Source organism: Halichoerus grypus, chromosome 5 (assembly GCF_964656455.1).
Source record: "Halichoerus grypus chromosome 5, mHalGry1.hap1.1, whole genome shotgun sequence".
In the NCBI taxonomy this organism is placed as follows: Eukaryota; Metazoa; Chordata; class Mammalia; order Carnivora; family Phocidae; genus Halichoerus; species Halichoerus grypus.
In genome coordinates, this window is record NC_135716.1 from 94,240,898 (window position 1) to 94,260,705 (window position 19,808).

At 42.0% G+C, this 19,808-nt stretch overlaps 1 protein-coding gene across 4 annotated transcripts in view; it reads right to left on the reverse strand.

The window, feature by feature from the left end:
• The window catches only part of LRIG2 (leucine rich repeats and immunoglobulin like domains 2), a 62,561-nt gene extending 43,804 nt beyond the window's left edge, over positions 1-18,757 (reverse strand). For 3 of the 4 annotated variants that reach the window (XR_004916174.2, XM_036088489.2, XM_036088488.2), the window contains exon 1: positions 18,311-18,757. Coding sequence is in view for 2 of the 4 variants with exons in the window: in XM_036088489.2 (XP_035944382.1) it covers positions 18,311-18,549 (239 nt within the window). In the remaining 2 variants the exon portion in view is untranslated. Of the gene's footprint in view, positions 1-14,938; positions 15,116-18,310 lie in introns of all 4 variants that reach the window. The other variant, XM_036088492.2, reaches the window with a different exon arrangement.
• Between the last annotated feature and the right edge of the window lie 1,051 nt (positions 18,758-19,808).

Below are 19,808 nucleotides of genomic sequence, written 5' to 3' on the forward strand. Positions count from 1 at the left end.
TCAGGGTAGACTTGTGTTAACAACCAACCCTAAATGATCTGCAGCAAATAATGTATTAATTCAGATTTCTTAAGGCTCTCTCATTGTAGGCTTTCTTCTTAGGTACCTTCTGAACTAACCAAAAATGCCTCTAAGATTGCGAAAGATTTCATGGGATCACATCTTCTGTTTACCACTCCCCTAGACAGACCAGGATAAAGATGAAATATGTTAAATCTTTAATGCAATGAAAGAAAAACATACTGTATATGCTTTGAAATGATTTTTGGAAGTGAAAAGGTTCATTGTAACAGCAGTATGCAAGCCAAGGTCAATATACGTTAGATTCTGGAAACACTATGGTAGCATATTCCCTTTCCCCCCAATGTACTTTAGGAATTTACCAGTAGGTCTATTTCTTTTGAAGAATAAAACTGGTGTTTCTCCTAGTGTCTGGAAAGATAAGGTATGTGAAAGACAAAATGTCTTCTGAAGTATCCCAACTCCAGAAACAGGTAGCTGCTGTACAGGTTGGAATGAAGTTGTGCAGGCTAAAAACTCCTCAAACCACAGCTGCAAGCCATGACACTCTGTGTGCAGCTGATTATTCACTAATAGTTAGTACATATCTAAGAGATGCTGCAAAGCCCTATAAAAACAAAGACGATCAGAATAAATGAAAGATTATTTGTGCATGGAAAAGTTTCTGGTACACTCAAACAAAACATCCCACATAGAGTAAGATGAGAACTAGAGTTAGTAGTAACTTAATGTGCCTATACTTAGAATTTTTCTTTTTGTTAAAAAGAAAAAGATGATGTTAAAATGCAAATAATTAGCTAATACCCTGATTCATTCACAGTGTTTACTATGGAAAATGAGGTACCTTGAAAAGAAACCATCTAATAAAATATATAAAAGACTAGAAAAGCAAATGAGAAAAGACTGCTTTGAACTTGTCTTGATCTCTCCCTCCTCAGAAGACACAACCACACACTTTAATTCAATTATTTACTACATTCATTCAACAAATATTTTGAGTACTTACTGCTGATCACTGTTTGTCTACAGCAATGAACAGACAAAAATCGAGGGCCTCATGATACTTACAATCTACTGAAAAGAAGACAAAGTAAAATATGTAGCATGTCAGAAAATGATGCCTGCTAAAGACAAAAAGAAGGCCAAGGATTTGGGATTGTCTCTGGGAGAGTAGAGATAACCTCAAAGTCCTGAGATTCTTGTGGAGACTGGTGTAAACAAGAATCAAGGGCATGAGACTGGTGCTGATGGTCTCATGGCAGATACTGATTGGTGGGGAGAATGTGAGGGTGAGAGGAATGAAGACGTAGGGAATCTTTCCAGTTCTTCTTTACTCTGAAGTGTTGACTTGGAACAGGGTAATATTATCCAGAGCACGAAGAGTTTCCTCTGATTTCTGCCTTATGGAAGCCTAGAAGCCAAGAGAAGGAAGTCCTACCTAGGTTTGATCACAGAGTGAACCAGCTTTCTAAACTCACTGTATGCTCAGTTCCATATAGCCAATCTTTCTTCTCTGTTAAGAAGTATGGTGAAAATAACACGGACACAACAAAATGGATGAAGTAGAAAATAAAGGCTGATAGTAATAAATAAACGAGGTAAATGAGGGACCTTAGTAGAAAGGAAATCACATCTGTACTGTTTTTAAAAGGACTCCTTTTCAGTTCACCACCTTGTGGTTTAAAGCAATTAAAGTTCTTTTCACATTCCAGCGAGATTATCCAACTAAAGAGTATCAAATTATGTCAGTGTTATGTTTCTGCCTCTCACAGTTTTCTTCACAACATACAATGGAAGGTTGAGAGTTCATTTTCAGAAAAACATACATACATCTGCAATGAACTTAAAGGCCCTCAAATCAACTTCCCTAACATATCACTTTCTAAAACCTAAGAATGTTTTCCAAAGTGTATCTTTATCCTTAGCAGTATCACAATAAACGTAGAAAGGAAGGATACTACAAATTAACTGCCCCTTTATTTTTTTTTTTAAGATTTTATCTGTTTGAGAGAGAGAGAGAGCGCGCACACAAGCAGGAGGAGCAGCAGAGAGAGAGGGAGAAAGAGACTCTCTCCTGGCCCAGGGCTCGATCCCGGGACTCCAGGACCATGACCTGAGCTGAAGGCAGACACTTAACCAACTGAGCCACCGAGGAACCCCTATCTGCCCCTTTAGAAAGGAAATATGAAGTATTGACAAAGCTATGCAATTTTTCCTTGACATCACACAAGTCACTGGTAGTGAGCTCTGGACCTTTGAAAGGATGAAGGCTGACTCCACCTGTTAACTAACAGTGAAAACATTCTGCCCATGTTACTTACAGAGAGCAGCAGCTAAAGAGGTTAAAGCTCGAGTCACATGCAAATTCGGACTTTCCTAGAGTTATTCAATATAAATTAATGTCCTCTTTGTATGCTAAAGAACTCATCTGTTCACAACTATTCTAAAAGAACAAATGCAAACAAGTCTTAAAGTTACCATAATGAGAATAGAGAGACAAGAAAGAAACTAGAAGTAACTAAATACATATGAAATTTAATCTAATATAGCAGTGATTCCCCAATACTGATCCATGATAAAGTTTTTACCAGTCCACAGTGAAACGAAAATAGGAAGGACAAGATTACAGGTTTTCCATAAAGCTAAAAATATTTAATCTACAGAATTGTCCTTATTTCTAAAATTATGTACTTCCTAATTTTTTGGTGCTGTCATGAAATGACCATGACAACAAATAACTGGAGGATAGGGGTTCTAATGGTGTCACTTGGCAAAACAAGAATTTGATACATTTGGTCCTCCAATTCCTGCGTGTGTGTGTGTGTGTGTTTGTGTGTGTGTGTGTGTAAAATCAGAATAATGTGATACAGAGCTTAGCACCCATGGACAATCCAATCAAATTTTAAATAACCAAATAAAATTTGAAAGACTTTCTGATAACAGAGAAGCATAAAGACAGAATCTAAATAGGTTTCTGTCTAGGAAAAATTCCACTTCTTCCTACCTTTATTCATATATACAATACTAACACCAGATGTATGATTCCCCCCCACACACACCAACCAATTCTCCAACACCAACTGGCTGTCCCACAATTCAGTTCCAACATTAATGGGAATTAGAGCAGACCCTACAAGTTAAGAGTTCAGTCCCTGAAGACTACCCCCCAATTCAGCCCCACAGCCCATCTCACTTCTCTGTAAGAAGTAATGGTGAGGAGCACCTGGGTGGCTCAGTCAGTTAAGCATCTGCCTTCGATTCAGGTTGTGATCTCAGGGTCCTGGGATCGAGCCCTGCGTCGAGCTCCCCGCTCAGCAGGAAATCTGCTTCTCCCTCTCCCTTTGTCCTTCCACCACCATCACTGCCGCCACCCCGCTCATGCTCACTCACTTTTTTTTTTATTTTAAAGATTTTATTTATTTGAGAGGGAGAGAGACAGAGAGAGAGAAAGCACAGAGGAAGAGTGAGAAGCAGACTCCCCCCCGCCCCCCGCCAAGCAGAGAGCCTGAAGTGGGGCTCGGTCCTAGGACCCCGAGATCACAACCTGAGCTGAAGGCAGACGTCCAACTGACTGAGCCATTCAGGTACCCCTCTCTCTAATAAATAAATAAAAATCTAAAAAAAAAAAAAAAAATTAAAAAAAAGAAGTATGGTGAAAATATTACAGACACAAAAGTTAAGTATAAGTAGTAGGCACTGTGTCAGGAGTCAGAGTCAAAGAACAAGTATTAGAGCACAAGATGCTCCCAATGCTCTAATCACTTGGAAATTTCAAGGATTTCAGGAGCTCTGTGCCACCAACCAGGGTCAGAGACCAATATATATTTTTTATATTATTTCACAGCCCACGTTGGTCTCTGGCCACAGACCCTCTTAAAGCAAAAAGATATACAACTCAAAAGATACTGACACATTAGGATCCCATTCAGTCATTAATATTTGCACTAGTCCATCATCATCTCACATGAAAATGCTTTCCAGGCAAGGCCACTCATGTTCACAGGCTTCCAATCTTGTGAGGTGACAAAAGCAGGAGTGGTGTAGGCAAACACAGTTTCAGCCAGGCATCTGGTATAACTAAGAGATGAGATCTTACTCTGAGCCCCTTTTGAGGTGTTAACATCAGATTTCCCTCATTATCCAACCCATTTATTCATTCCTTTACCCTCAGCTACTATTGCTCCTTCTCTCCACTTATACCCCAACTCTCCCCGCTTTGGAAAAGACATCAGGCTCGGCTACTGTGCTGACCTAGATTGCAAACAGCAATAATAGTCTAGTAGGTACCACCTCCCCCTCAGTCCTCTCCATTCAGTTGGGGAAAGGTTATATAGATATAGAACCACTAGGCTATTCTTACCACCAAGCAATAGAGCGGCATTCACTCTTAACCTCAATTTTGCCAGATAAGGCGAAGGCACAACCCACCCCATCAGGCCCTTAGGATTCTAACCCAAGCTTAAAAATACAGTTTCTTGCTAAGGAATCATCCCTGTTTTCAGCACTTTGTATATGCAGCCCTGGTCCTATGACCAGTGTATCAAGCACGAAAGAAAAAAGTTGAGGTGATGTGAAGAAAGAAAAAGTACAGTCATTACACGAAGATACTCCTCCCTTGGTAAGAACTGCAGAGTCATCCCAGCATCCTTTGCCACCCCCTCTCCCCCAGACCCACCAGAAAAAAAGAGGACTGCCTGGTGGGGCCACTCCTTTAGCCCCACCTCACGATGAACGAGAGCACTCTCATGAGCTCATGAACGTAAGCCATACGTTCAGGTCTTTACCTCCCATTCTACACAACCAATGTTTTCATTGCCCACTCACTTCTCTATTAAACCAGTACTCTGAGGAGGACATCTCTCTGCCCATGGGCTGGACACTATGAGCTGTATATTCCTTGGTCTAGCCATCCAAACTGTTACAATTATCTTCTGTTTCCAGTTTCTTCTTTAGCACTCTGAGCATTTGCGTCTACTGTCAGATAAGCAAAGCCCAGTCCAGAGTCAGTGTCTACTCCTATCAAGACCCATTTGTAACCTATCATGGTTACAGCATCAGTCTCATTTGCCACCTATATGCAGGGCCTTCCCAATGGGAATCTGCCACCTAGCCATCTACAATCTCTATTTTGCTTGCAGATAAAACAGTTCTTGGGGCGCCTGGGTGGCTCAGTCGTTGGGCGTCTGCCTTCGGCTCGGGTCATGATCCCAGGGTCCTGGGATTGAGCCCCGCATCGGGCTCCCTGCTCCTCGGGAAGCCTGCTTCTCCCTCTCCCACTCCCCCTGCTTGTGTTCCCTCTCTTGCTGTGTCTCTCTGTCAAATAAATAAATAAAAAATCTTTAAAAAAAAAACAAAAAACAGTTCTTACTGGCATTTTGTGCCTCAGAAGGTACAAGAGGATTATGTCTAGATTCGGTCATCTTTGCATTGCTGCATGCCCCATTACCCACTTATGTCATGGGCCCAGGTGACCACCTCAAGCAAGCACACACGGATATTGCTTGTTGATTCCAACTGCCTTACAAACCTGAAAAGGGTTCTTCTGATGAGCATCGACATGTCCTACCTTAATGCACACTTCAAATTCCTGCAGCGATTTCCATAGGGCTGTGCCCTAGGTGGGCATCCCTTTAACAGGCCAGGTTTCCACTGTTCTTCTGCACAGCCATATGGCCAAGCCATTGGCCTCTGCCTATGAAACAGTAAAAACCCAAACACAGGGGCTTTTACCACTGTTCAATTCATCCATGCTGCTAGGAAAACAGCATGCAATTCAGCCCACTAAGCTAATTTGTCTTTACCTCCTCCTATCAGAATGGTGGCCTTCCAAAGAGGAAGTTCACCTTAGAACTGCCATCACAAACCAAGTAGCTCTTTGTTCGGTCAGTTATAAGCTGTTTATAGGACAATGCCCATGTGACAACAGAATCCAGCAGCTCCTCACACAGCTCCCAAGTCAGTCTTAGGGGGAAAGAGGCTCCCTTGAGTAGCTCCTCCTTGCATTTCCATTTTATTACAGAACTCTTCTGGGCACTGCCCTACCTATTGAAGTGTTATCTGACATTGTGCAAGATACCATGAGTATTTCAGTTTTCAAGATTATTTTTATGACTTTTAGTCACAGTAGCTGTTTCAATTACTGTCCATTAGCAAGGCAATAATTGCCCTTCAAGTGGGAATTCTCTAGTCCAAAGTCCAGTAAGTCATTGCCGGGAGGCACTCACAGGCTTTTGCCATAAGCCCCAGTCTATGGTACACTACAGTCCACTATCGCACAGAGAATCTGTCCATACGAGCACTTGGGACTTCTATTCTACACTGTCTGGGATTGAGCAATCTTACTGGTTCCCCTTTAGTGTATCCAATTAATATTGAAAGGTGGATTTACCTGACTTTTACAATAATAGGTAAAGGAAATATTCCCCAGTTAGATATAAGGTCTATCTCCCTAATACAATCAGGTAAAAACCTGTTCAAACACACCAATTCTCACAAACTTTCACCTTACATTCCTAACTGTAGCCTCCATTAGGACCTTATTTAACAGGTTTTGGTTTTAAAATACTAGGGCAAAGTGTTCCCCACGCCAGACATAACTCATTACCATAAAACATTCAGGTAAAGGAGACATGACTTCTTTACATAAAGCCTTGTTTAAACATTCCAACTTTCAAAATCCTATCAACCCTTACATGTTTATGTTCTCTCAACTGCATCAGGGCTTTATCAATGGGTTTTGGTATTTGGTACCACAGTGCAAGAGGGTCCCATATCAAGGAAATCCTGGGAACTTTCCTTCTCCACCTCCTGACCATTTTACCCACTCTTGTGCAAAAGGCTTTGGGTCTTGCCCAAGGATGAAGCCAAGGGACCCTGGCCCTTTGTCAATTTTTAGCTCATTTAATCTATCTACCCAATGCCCCAAGCAATTACTAGTCACATTACTCATTGTAATCTCTGCCTTCAGATTTTTAAATTTCTCCAAACTGGGGTAAATAGAATATACTTGGTTTGGGGCCCTTTATGTTGGGGTGGGGGGGGAACCAGAAAAAGGTCCCTTTGGCCTGCCCAACCTAAATAGTGTTATACTAAAATCTCTGTTTTAACCCCATCAATATCTGTTTTATTCATCCCATTTCTTAATAACCATCTAAATCTTTCCATTCTGCTGGGTTGAATCCCATGATTCTTCCCTTTTTTCTTTGTTTTGCTCCAAATGATATTTGCTTTATTCACCTTATTTCTTAAAAACTATTTAAAATTTTCCACCTTGCTAAGACCAGTCCCTTGATTCTGTCCTTTGCCTTTCCTCTTTCTCTTGCTAATTAACATAATGTTTTTATTAACAGCGATAAAAGCTGGGAGGGGAAGCTGAGACAGCAAATACATAAGGCTTCCCCAACTGTCCCTCGGTTTCGCAGCACTTAAGGTTATATGGGGTGTTCACGTAAAAGAGCTCCCCTTAATCAAAGCATTTACTATCAACGGAGTAACATATTCAGCAGATGAATATTCCAATTATCATAAAGATAATCCCATACAGCTTATATATGAAGCATACCATCTGCTCCACTGGGGGTGTTCCGCTTGGCATTTATAGGGGCCGGCTGGGCAGTCCCCATTATCAGGGTAAACAGACCTTAGAGTGGCTTTTATCCAGTCCACCAGGCTGGCTGTTCCCTCGGGAATAACCTGCTTTGGGTCTGGATCACAGAGAGCAATCTGTGATTGCTCCATAGTGAGCTGTGGACCCTGCGCCAACCCAAACATGGTCTCCCATATTACAGCATTTAAAACCAGATACTACTCCTAAGTTAATTACTCTCACAATCCATTTTAATAAAGGTTCTTCAGGAAACTAATTATTACTGATCCACAGAATGAAAACAACTCCTTCACATAATATTCCTTGGTTTCAATAGTTTCTTGGTTTTGCCCTCCCCCTACATACACCAATGGTCTTCTTGGTGACCAGAGGTTTTGGAGGTAACTTTGTTTGCATAATTTTCCCCTTGCGGGGGCAGCTTTGAGGCTAGTAGCCAAAACTCAGACTCACTGAAATCTGATTTCTGTCTAGCATCAAGGTCTGATCCAGAACTCTATTTTAATTTCATTTTAACCATCACACATAACAATAGCCAAAGGACTTAACATTTCACCTTTTCCTTATTAGTTCCCATTTCCTTACATATCCAGTGAACCAAAGTGCTGGGAATTAGATCCATCTCTAAATTCCATTTGTAACTTTTATCTTTAGTAACTGAGAGCAGCACAGCTGCTGCTCCATTCCAGAGGTGAACATGACACCCAGGAATCAATGGCTCCACATTCCCCATCCTTTTACCCGCTCTCTTCCCAAACCACGTTTCCATGAGCCAAGGCCATTCTAGTGAATCTCAATTCTGTGACACCAAATGTCTAGGAAGAACTCCCTGGGTTAAAAGGAAAAAATATTCAACGACACCTGTTAAAAACCTCATGAGGAAGACTTTATTCAAGGTGGTGCAGGTTTTCTCTTCAGGTATAGGGACCACTGTGGTGACATTTTGCAGTAAGGGGGGGATCGGGTTCAACTCCAAATACTGCATGGGCAAGTGGGAATTTATAGCCAAGGAGCAGGGTGGTCAGCCAAAATCAGTGGACGGAAAATCACTAAAAGGTAAAAACAGGGATATGGTGGGTTCTGGCTAAGTGGATTCTTACTGAAGACAGGCCTGGGTGACCAGTCATCACCTGGAGAATGTCAGAAGATGAGAAAACCAATCAGATATCAAGGGTGTGATCGGATACTGAGGGTGAGGGCTTCTTGCTTAACTGACTTAGCAGGGTTCTTGCTAAAACTGCATTTTACAAGAACGTATACAGGTGAGCCTAGAAGGTGGTTCAGGAGTCTAAAATTTGGTTAAGCAAAGAATCTGTCAGTCCTTATTCTTGTTCAAGGAAAGAGGCATTCTTCCTTCCTCTGCACAATGTAAGTCTATTCTCTTGTTCAGTAGCCTTTTGTCCATTAAGGACCAGGTAAAGCTTTGGATGGGACTTGGTATTAGAGAATATCCGCTTGATGATGCTAATAGTCAGACATTTAATGAGGGCAGCTTCTATGAAAATACAAGAAAAACAAAAGTTAATAGTTAGATTAGAAACCTAGTTTCTGAGTCCAGAGGAGAGCCAGCTGAAATTTTCAGACTTGAGCTCAAAGTATCTTTAAATGGTGGAGTGAGGGTGGCAGTGGCCATCTGAAGAATTTTCCTGGTTTGCAGTTTGAACTCTGATAATAGCATTGAGTGTTCTGGTGAACCTGTGAATGGTCCAAACAGCAGGAGGCACAAGAGTTGCCCATATTATGATATGCCATGGTAATTTTTTTTTTTTTTAAGTTTATATCAAGTCGTCCAGCTTCAGCTTGCAGGGTTTCAGGAAAAGGGCAGTTTTAGTTCTCAGTGATGGCAAGTCAGGAGAGTGGGAGAAAAAACTAGAAACATTAGTTTGGAAAATTACAGCCAGACACTGGAAGAAACCAGAGTTGAATATTTGGTAAGAACTGGCAAAATGTGCAAGACAGAACCCACAAGGGTGCACTATAGTTTTGCACTGAAATAAAAAAAATTCTCTCTACTGTCAACCTTTTAATTCTTTTTTACAAAAGAATTCTGGTCTCATTTAAAGCCTGCGATATTTAAGTTTGTCAAGTTGTGTGTAAGTTGCTTCTGTAACATTTTAGTTAACAAAGTTTTTGGTTTTTGTCTTAAAAAAAAAAAAAAAGGATTCTGGTCTCATTAGGTTTGTCCTAACTATTTACATAGGTGCAACAAGAATAGTGACTGCCCATACAGCCTCTTTCTGAGTTTGCTTTGCTGGAACTTTTCATAAGGAAATCTCAGATTAAACTTTTAAAAGCCTCTTGAGATTAAGAAGCCAATCCAGGAATTAGCCACCAGACTTCATCTTCCCATACCTATAGGTCTGAATGAATTCCTCTTTCCTTGAGGTCCATAGCCTGAGATTTCTGGGCCTGCCAGGAAGTGACATTCCTTACCCACCTATAACGCTGGGAACCCTGTAAGCCAGATAGCAGGCCAGTTCTTTCAAGAGCACTGGCTTCTTAAGGGCAACCTTAGTCCCTTAAACCAGATTCTATGTATGTCACTCTCAAATATAACATTCCAGTCAAAGCCTTCAATTGTATCCTGCTACAAGAATAGATTCTTCTTCAACTTACACAAATAACTAGAGTATCATGAAAATAATATGCACTAAGAGTTTCCAAATTCTGGAGGGATCAGATAGGGAGAAAAAACTGTTTCATCTTTGTTCACAAAGGTATAATCAGATTGTTGTAAACTACAGACAGTTTAAGAGCAAAAAAAAGAAGGGGGGGTTCTTTAAATCTGAAAAACATTGAAGAACTAGCACTGTTTCAAACAAAGAGTCATCAAAAAATATAACCATCTTCATCAGTTCATTCGGTCCCATGTAATTAATTCTTATTCTGCTCGATCTTGGGTTAGCAGTTGTATGAATCCATCAGCTTCTTCATTAGTTCTGGAAATTCTTACTCAGTCCAATGCACGGTCTTAAAATTATTCAACTGAGGGGCGCCTAGGTGGCTCAGTCAGTTAAGTGCCTGCATTCGGCTCAGGTCATGATCCTGGGGTCCTGGGATCGAGCGTCGGGCTCCCTGCTCAGTGGAGAGCCTGCTTCTCCCCCTCCCTCTGCCACTCCCCCTGCTCATGCTCACTCTCTCTCTCAAATAAATAAAATCTTTTTTTTTTTTTTAAAGATTTTATTTATTTATTTGACAGAGAGAGAGGGACAGCGAGAGAGGGAACACAAGCAGGGGGAGTGGGAGCAGGCTCCTGCTGAGCAGAGAGCCCGATGCGGGGCTCGATCCCAGGACCCTGGGATCATGACCTGAGCTGAAGGCAGATGCTTAACGACTGAGCCACCCAGGCACCCCTCAAATAAATAAAATCTTTTAAAAAAAATAAACACTTAAGATAACAGATCACTGTGAAACAATACTTATTCATTTAAAAAAAGTGACAAAAGATTTCAAAGGCAAATACAGAAAATTACATAGTTGGGAAAAAATCTTAGCTTTTGTAATATTGAAAAGACTCAATTTTTTAAAATAATGAAAGACTTAGAGATTTTGGCTCGAGTCATGATCTCAGGGTCATGAAATTGAGCCCAGTAGTCAGGCTCCTCACTAAGCAGGGAGTCTGCTTCTCTCCCATTCCCTCTCCGTCTGCAGCCCCCAACCCTGCACACTGCACACATACACTCTCTCTCTCTCTCTCTCTCAAATAAATGAATCTTTTTAAAAAATAATCAAAGACCTGATGAACACATGAAGCACGGGAAATTATTTTAATTAGACACAAAATCTTTGTTTCCTAGGCAAATTACATAAAAGGTAAAGGAAAATCTTTTTACAGTTTCTTAATAAAAGTAGACAAATAATCCAAGAAAACTTCAACATTCTAGTTTTGCATCAGGTACACTTTTGATATTAAAGTTTAATTTTTTTAACTTATAAATCTACTTAACCTTAGCAACTTGACCACATATATAATTCCTGTTCTGCACATCTATAACTATTTTTCTAATATCCATTCAGTTTTTGTCCTGTATTTTTTCTTCTTTCTCATTCTGGAATAACCAGTCAGTCTGCCTTAGAAAATTACTTTTTTTCCCTAAACAAAAACACATCCTTCATGCCTTGCATACTTTGCATACAAAGTTGTTTCATAGTATTTTTATGGTTTCTAATAGTTTTATCTACATATACTGATTACAATTTTTAACCATTAATAAACTTTCTTTTACAGAAAAAACTATGACATAGACAATTGTTGTCTGTCATACATCAGTATCCTGTAGACTAGTAAACTTATGAATATGCAATCTCACAATTTCTAGAGGCATATGATTCCTCACAATATAATTTTTCAATGTGGCAAATGACATGTTTACTAAGAGATTCAAGTATCTTTAGATTTTCTATATCATATGAAGACAAGATACCAAAAATACATAAACCCAAACTTAGGTTCAGTAATGAAATGTTTTCAGTAGTTTATCTTACTGAGAAATGACCTACATTTGGGGTGCCTGGGTGGTTCACTTAGTTAGGCATCTGACTTGTGATTTCAGCTCTGAAGGCTGTGAGATCAAGCCTCACATCAGGCTCTATGCTGGGCGTGGAGCCTACTTAAGATTCTCTCTCTCCCTCTGCCCTTCCCTTGCCCCTGCACACACTCTCTCTCTTAAAAAAAAGAAATTTTTAAAAAATGGCCTACATTTTTATTTTAGGCAAATATTAACACCAAACTAAGCTAGCCATCATCTGAAGTTATCTCCTTATTAACTATTTTTTTTAAGATTTTATTTATTTCAGAGAGTGTGAAAGAGAGAGAGCATGAGCAGGGGGAGGGGCAGAGGGAGAGGCAGAGGGAGAGGGAGAGGGAGAAGCAGACTCCCCACCAAGCAGGGAGCCCAACACAGAGCTCGATACCAGAACCCTGAAATCACTGCCTGAGCTGAAGGCAGACACCCAACTGACTGAGCCACCCAGATGCACCCCCATTGACTATTTTTATAACATGTACATGATAGGCAAGTGTCACAAAAGTAAAAACCGCGGAAGATTAAATACATGGTCTCCCTCTGCCCTTTTTTTTTTTACTATAGTGCTTGACATACATCAAGCAATTCATTTTTTTTTTTTTAAGATTTTTATTTATTTGACAGAGAGAGACACAGCAAGAGAGGGAACACAAGCAGGGGGAGTGGGAGAGGGAGAAGCAGGCTTCCAGCGGAGCAGGGAGCCCGATGTGGGGCTCGATCCCAGGACCCTGGGATCATGACCTGAGCCGAAGGCAGATGCTTAACGACTGAGCCACCCAGGCGCCCACAATTCATTTTTATTTTATGTTTTATTCTTAGTTTGGATTTATAGCTTTATAATCTTAACATCTAGTAGAGATTATGTAAGCTTGACTAGTAAGCTTAGGTAGAAGAAAAATTGTATGTCTGCATTATGTTTAACACTGACAACGCTGAAGACATGCCTATTTTTATTTTACCATCAATTAAAAAAAAAAAGCTTTATTTACAAAAAAATCATCCCAAGTCATGTGTACTTAATACATTGGGTTAGTTTTGGAGCGCCTGGGTGGCTCAGTTGGTTAAGTGTCTACCTTCAGCTCAGGTCATGATTTCGGGGTCCTGAGACAGAGCCCTGCATCAGGCTCCCTGATCAGCAGGGAGTCTGCTTCTCCCTCTCTCTCTGCCCCCTCCCCCTCCCACCAGCTCATGCAGGAGTGCACTCTCTCAAATAAATAAAACCTTAAAAAAAAAAAAAAAGGGGCAAAACAAAACATTGGGTTAGCTTCTCTATTTCTGAGAGTTTCGGGAATACTTAACTTATGTAAGTGCTTATTTATCTCTAAGGCAGCTTGAATGAAGCTCCTTAAAGGGCTTTTATAAATTAATTTGGTAATACCATCCAGAGGTAGAAAAATATCACACATCTACAAAATACATACATATACATACACACACACAAACATACAGACACCAATAGCTATTGTTTTCATTCTAAAATTTAAGCCATAGTTAGTAAGACACAGTAATACAAATTCACTGGCTTATACAAAATAATTAGTTCTTGTCTCTTCTCCACTTTCTATTTTTATACAAATTATGTTTCTAGGGGCGCCTGGGGGGCTCAGTAGGTTAAGCATCTGCCTTCAGCTCAGGTCATGATTCCAGGGTCCTAGGATCCAGCCCCAAGTCAGGCTCCTTGCTCAGCGGGGAGTTTGCTTCTCCCTCTTCCTCTGACCCTTCTTCCCCTGCTTGTGCACACACACACAGACATGGGTATGCTCTCACAAATAAATTAAAATCTTAAAAAAAAAAATTGTGTTTCTAGGAAATGTCAAGCCAAGTTAATGTTATTTGTTTACCAATTGTGTAAAGACCACCTTCAAGACCTTCCCTTGCCCTGATATGTCACTTTATGGAAGCTGTGGACCAAATTTCAAGTGAGTGACCAAGGAGACATCTAGCAACTGTCTGGATATCTCCAAAGCTCATCCAACTGGCCAAAACATCCTGTCTACTTCCAATTAGGCTTTTCCTTTTCAGGTCAAGTAGTTGCTTTTGGGGGTCCCTAAGTCCCCTGACAGCCCCCAATGGAGGGCAGAGGGCCCAAAATTCAAGTGACTATAAAGACTGTGGTGGAAAAAGGTCTGGCGGAGGTAGAGAGGAGGAAGGAGTTTGGAGGGGGACATAAGCAAAGATTCAACGGAACCAGAGGGAAGACTGAAGGTGGTAAGAGGGAGAAGGCAGAAGAGCAGCAATGTGAAGGGAGAGCTCTTCAAGGAGCCAGACTGGGGAGATCTCAAGTTTCCCAAATAGGCCAATGAAGTTCTACATTATTCTCAGCAAAAGCATGCCAACATGAATGGAGGTAGACAGAGTTGGCAGAAAACATAGCTTTCAGGGGTTCAAGAAGGGTAATTTGAGTCAAACGAGAAGTTCCCATGGAAAAAGCAGGATCCAACATAGAAAACTAAGAGGTATTATAGAGAGCCAGGAAGATAGACTTCCAGTACAATGAGTCAACGGGGTGGGGGGGGGAGAAAGATTTCCAATCCAGAGAGTCAGAAAATAATCCCCACTCATAAAAAGAAGAGCCAAGAAGAAGAGATTTCCAGACTGGTAGGTAGCTTTCAAACAAAGAAGCCTAGGACTCTAACCCAGCTTCTTACAAACAGCTGTTTGCCTGGCACTCTAACTGAGCTTCTTACAGACAAACATGGGACGCCAACCCAACCTGTGTTTATCTAGGACTCTCTATCTCATCTTCTGGGATATACTCAGACCCTTAGGAATCAAAATCTGCCCTTACCAGCTTCCACGGACGTTTGTCCGGAGCAATGGTTCAGGAGTCGGACTCACCAATGGATCCCCGATCAATCAGTCAGGAGTGAAGATAAAGTCTTCAAAGGTATGCACTTAGGGTCCTGGGTGAGAGGTCCGGGGGTCCAATGATGAATCTGATCCTATCCAAGTTGAGGCACCGTAACTGTTAAAAGGAAAAAAATGATACTTGTTAAAGCATGGTAAGGAAGACTTTGGGGGGTGGTGAGGCTATGAAATTTTGTAGTGGAGGAAAGAGACTGGGCTCAACTCTGAATACTATATGGGCAAGAGGGACTTTATAGCTAAGGAGAAGGGTAAGGTCAATGAATGGAAAATTATTAATAGGAAACATCAGTGGTCAGGGGCAGGGAGGCTCTGACTAAACAGCCTAAAGGATTCTTGCTGAAACAGGCAAGGGCAATCAGACATCATCTTCTGGATGTTGCAGGAGGAGGAACCCAATCAGACATCAAGGGGGAGCGCTTCTTGCTAAACTGACTTAGCAAGGTTCTTGCTAAAACTACATTTTACAAGGATGTGTACATATGGCCCAGGGAAGGTTCAGAAGCCTAACTAAAGTCTGCCCAAGCAAAGAGTTTTTGTCACCTGTTGCTTCCTTTTACTCCACACAGAATACTTCTGACACCAGACATGTGGGGTTTTTCCTCCCACAACAACCAGTTCTCCAACACCAGCTGCAATTCAATTCAATTCTAACACTAACTGGAGTTACAGCAGACCTCATGACATAAGATCTCAGTCTCATAAGACTGCCCCCCACTTCAGACCAATCACAAGTAGTGGGTCCCCATGTTACCTACAACTTCTGTCTGACTTGGCTACAAATTGTACGTTCCCATGACCCCCTCACTGGATTCAATCACTTGCTAAAACAGCTCCCAGAACTCAGAGAAACACTTACATTTACTGGCTTATTACATAATAAAGGATATAGTAAAGAACACAGATGAACAGCCAGACGAAGAGATACAAAGGGTGAGATCTGGAAGGGTCTGGCGCAGGAGTTTCTGTCCCAGTAAAGTTGGGGTGTGCCACTCTCAGCATGAAGATATGTTCACCACCCTAGAAGCTCTTCAAAGTCCATACTTCTGGGATTTTATGGAGGCTAATCATATAGGCATGATCAATTATTAACTCAATCTCTAGCCCCTCTCCCCTTCCAGGAGAATAGGATAGGGCTGAAAGTTCCAAGCTTCTAACCATGGCTTGGTCTTTCTGGTGAGGGACTCCCATCCTGAAGCTATTCAGGAGCCTATCAAGAGTCACCTCTTTAGGTCAAAAGACACTCCCATCACCCAGGAAATACCAAGGGATTTAGGAGCTTGTGTCAGGAATAAGTCAAAGACTGAGTGTTAGAACACAAGATGCTCCTAGTGCTCTTATCATTTAGGAAATTACAAAGGACATTCAGAAGCTCTCTACCAGGAACTGGGTACAGATATACATATATATTCCAAAAACCAAGATTAACGGATTTCATCTATAATCTTTTTGATCATGGCCACAAGTTTCAGCATTTGAGTTTGAATCACTATTTACAGCATTACATCTACTTTACACATTCAAAATTACATTAAAAAACCCATGTGTACCTGGCGGTTTTATAGCTGCAGGCAATGACTAAAGAATGTTACATTTCTCAGTTTACAGAAGCGCAATGTTTTAATATTCTAAGAGTTGTTCTGCTAATGTAAGACTTCCAATTACATTTCTACAACAGAACTGCTCTCCCAGGCATTTTACATCAACTGAAAATGTCAATTTCATTATAGGACATTTAGAATTTGGGGATGTCATTTGGCTTCAGGAACTCTGTCCAGATTAAACAAAAATCAAACCCAGACACAAAATAATTGTATCGTACATAAAACTATTCCTAATTACTGTTTACCTACCAATGTAGGATCTTGTAAGTAAGCCACATTTATTTCAATCACAGTTAAATAAACTGTTGGTTTTAAACCTGCACCAGATTTATTCCATCATAATCAGGTAGCTGTTCCAAGAATTTCTTAGAAAAAGGCACTTGCTGCCTTACAAAGATGCTGTGCTAAGTTCAATTCAGACTATGGTGCTCACTGATAACAATTTTTAAATTTAATCTGGGTCAACAGAACCAGAATTAGGACAGGTGTCACTATCATAAAACAAAAGAAAACATTTTATTGCTGATCTATGCTACATTTGGTTATTTAAGTTACCTTAATTTTCTCAAAGAACTTCTGAAGTAGCTTTTTTCCCATCTATCTTAACCTATCTGTAAATGTTTAAATACTTTAACCTCTGCAGCAGAGAGAATTTCTATTCGTATTTTACTTGCAAGGAAAATCCAAACAGCCCCTCATATTTTAATGGCACCTCAAACTATTCTTCTTTGTGACACTCTTTTCAGAGAAGACTCCATTAGAAGTCTGTCAATTAATAAACTCGTTGCTCAGTTAGCAGAGAAATAACTGTACGTTAGTGGTTAAGAAACCCCATAATTGCAGCATTTAACACCTACTGTTGCTCTTAATGCCAGCAGGCTGACTCAGACTAATGAGCTCTCCAGGTGCCACGGTCTAACACAGGCCTGTCAAGATGAGCACTCAGCAGTGGAGTCTCCAGAAGAATTCATCCAATCACAGTACTTGCTTCCCACACATAAACAAAGAGAACTGATTTTTAGGTTCTTTGCCACAAGGAAATGCACTGAAAACAATTAAAGCATCACCATGATCTGGGAAAGAATACTCCTTCCTTTCTTTATAGTGAATCCTGAATTAGATTTAAAAAAAAAAAAAAAAGCTACTTATAAAGAAATTTCCTCGGGTTAGTACTGGATGCCCAACACATGCTGTTTTAACCCTGTAATTTAAGTATCAAAACTACAACACCCAATGTGCCAAAACGCGAACTAGAGACAAAAGGACCGTTCTTACGTCTTTGGCGATCGTGGTTATAAAATCACGTACCTGCGGAGCATTCGAGTTGAGTTACACACTGGATGATGCAGCCCAAAGTGGGCGAGGATCTCCAACCATCCAGAGTCAAGGCCGGTGCCCAGGTCCATTGAGCCCTTAACAATAGCCCCGTCCCAACTCCTCCCCAGCCCAGGAATCACAAACTCCCTGGCCTCCAGAATCTTAACCCTGGTTTTCATACTAGTCTCCAGAACCTTAACTCCAGGTGTTTTAGGCTCCCACCCCACCTCAAAAAATGTTCACAACATCGTAATGGCATTTCTCTTCAGAATTTATGCTCCCGACCGCGACTTCCGACCCAGCGTGTCTCCCTCCTGTCCCCTGGGAGGCGAAGCTCCCCTTCCTTTGGACCCCCTCCCGGCAACCCTACTCACAAGCTGGCAGCGTCGGGGGGCAGCGGGCTCGACAGCGCCCTCCAGCTCGGCGCTGGTAGTTTCCTGCGACTGCAGTCCAGCAGAGGGATGCGGCAGGAGCAGGGCGCGGGGCAGAGGCCTGCCCGAGCGGCCGGCAGCAAGAGGAGGGCAGCCTGGGCGAGGAAAAGGAGCCGGGAAAGTGGTGTGGACCGACGATCCAGCAGCGGCTCCTCCTGGACGCCTTGTGGCGCCGGCGCCATTTTCCACCCCCCGACCTGGACCCAGCCGAGAAGAGCCGCCAACTAGAAAGAAAGCTCGGCGGAGACGTTTGGTGGCTGCGCTGCCACCCCAGGGCCCGGCTGTCGCCTGGACCCTCCGAAGGCAGGAGAGGGGCGGATACGCACAGCAGCGGGGGCGGCGGCCGAGGATATACGGCTAAGGCCCTACGGACGACGCTCCTCCGCCCCGCCCCGCGACGCAACGTCTTCACGCACAAGAGCCAGCCAATCGGTGCCACAGAACGAGGTCGCGCCGGGGGCGGGACTCCGTGAGGAGGCGGGGCCGGTGAGTGGGAGTTTCTTAAGGAGGATTTTAAGGTGTCCGGCACGTTGTGGCGCCCGTTTGGTGTTCCGCCGTCAATTTTCCGCTGGAGGGCGCAGTAGCTTCTTAAGAGGAAGAGCGGCTAAAGCTCTGCGAGTCCGAAGTCTTGATTTGGGGGATATTTACTATAATAGTAGAAAAGGAACTTTCTTTTGGGCTCCAAGGAAGGGAAATGATAGAAGGGCTACTTTCCTAGTCGCGGACTCTGAAGGTATGTTACCTGGCGTTGGCCTCCAGAGCCCAGCTGGGGCCGCCGCTGCCCCCTCCTGCTTGTCTGCTGCTCCTGCAGTCCTGCAAGTGGGCGACAACTCCCACTCTCTTAACAGGAAGCATGTTATCACTATCAGTTGATCGACTGCTATCAGTTGATCAGCTCCTGAAGGAAGAGGCCCTCTTTATTCATCTGTGTACCTCCAGCTTCTATTTTAGCCTGGAGTTTAATAAATGTTGATGGGACTGCACCTTGCGAGGCATGTCTCTAAGGAAAATACCCTGCCTTCCTCTGTTTCAGAGAAGCTGTCCTTTATGCTCACACTCAGAAAAGCAAGTGGGACCTATAAAGAGGATGTTAAATAGTCAACAAAGCGAAGGCTGGGTGTTATTTATCCTGAAGCAGAGGCTATGAATAACCTACTAGGAAGAGCCAAGTCTGGCCTCCTTATGCTCACTCAGCCATTTCTTATATCCAAGTTTATGAATAAGACTTCGAGAATATGGTGGCTCACTTCTATGTAGTGCTTTTATACTTTTCAAAGAGGATTTGCATGTTACTTTGTTTGGTCTCTCAATGACTGTAAAATTGACAGGACGATTGTTGCTGATGAGACAACAATCCCAGAGAGGTTCAATGAAGTGTTAGAAACAAATTCAGCTGAGTAAATTTGAAGATCTAGTTGGTGTTATGCAACATTCATGAACC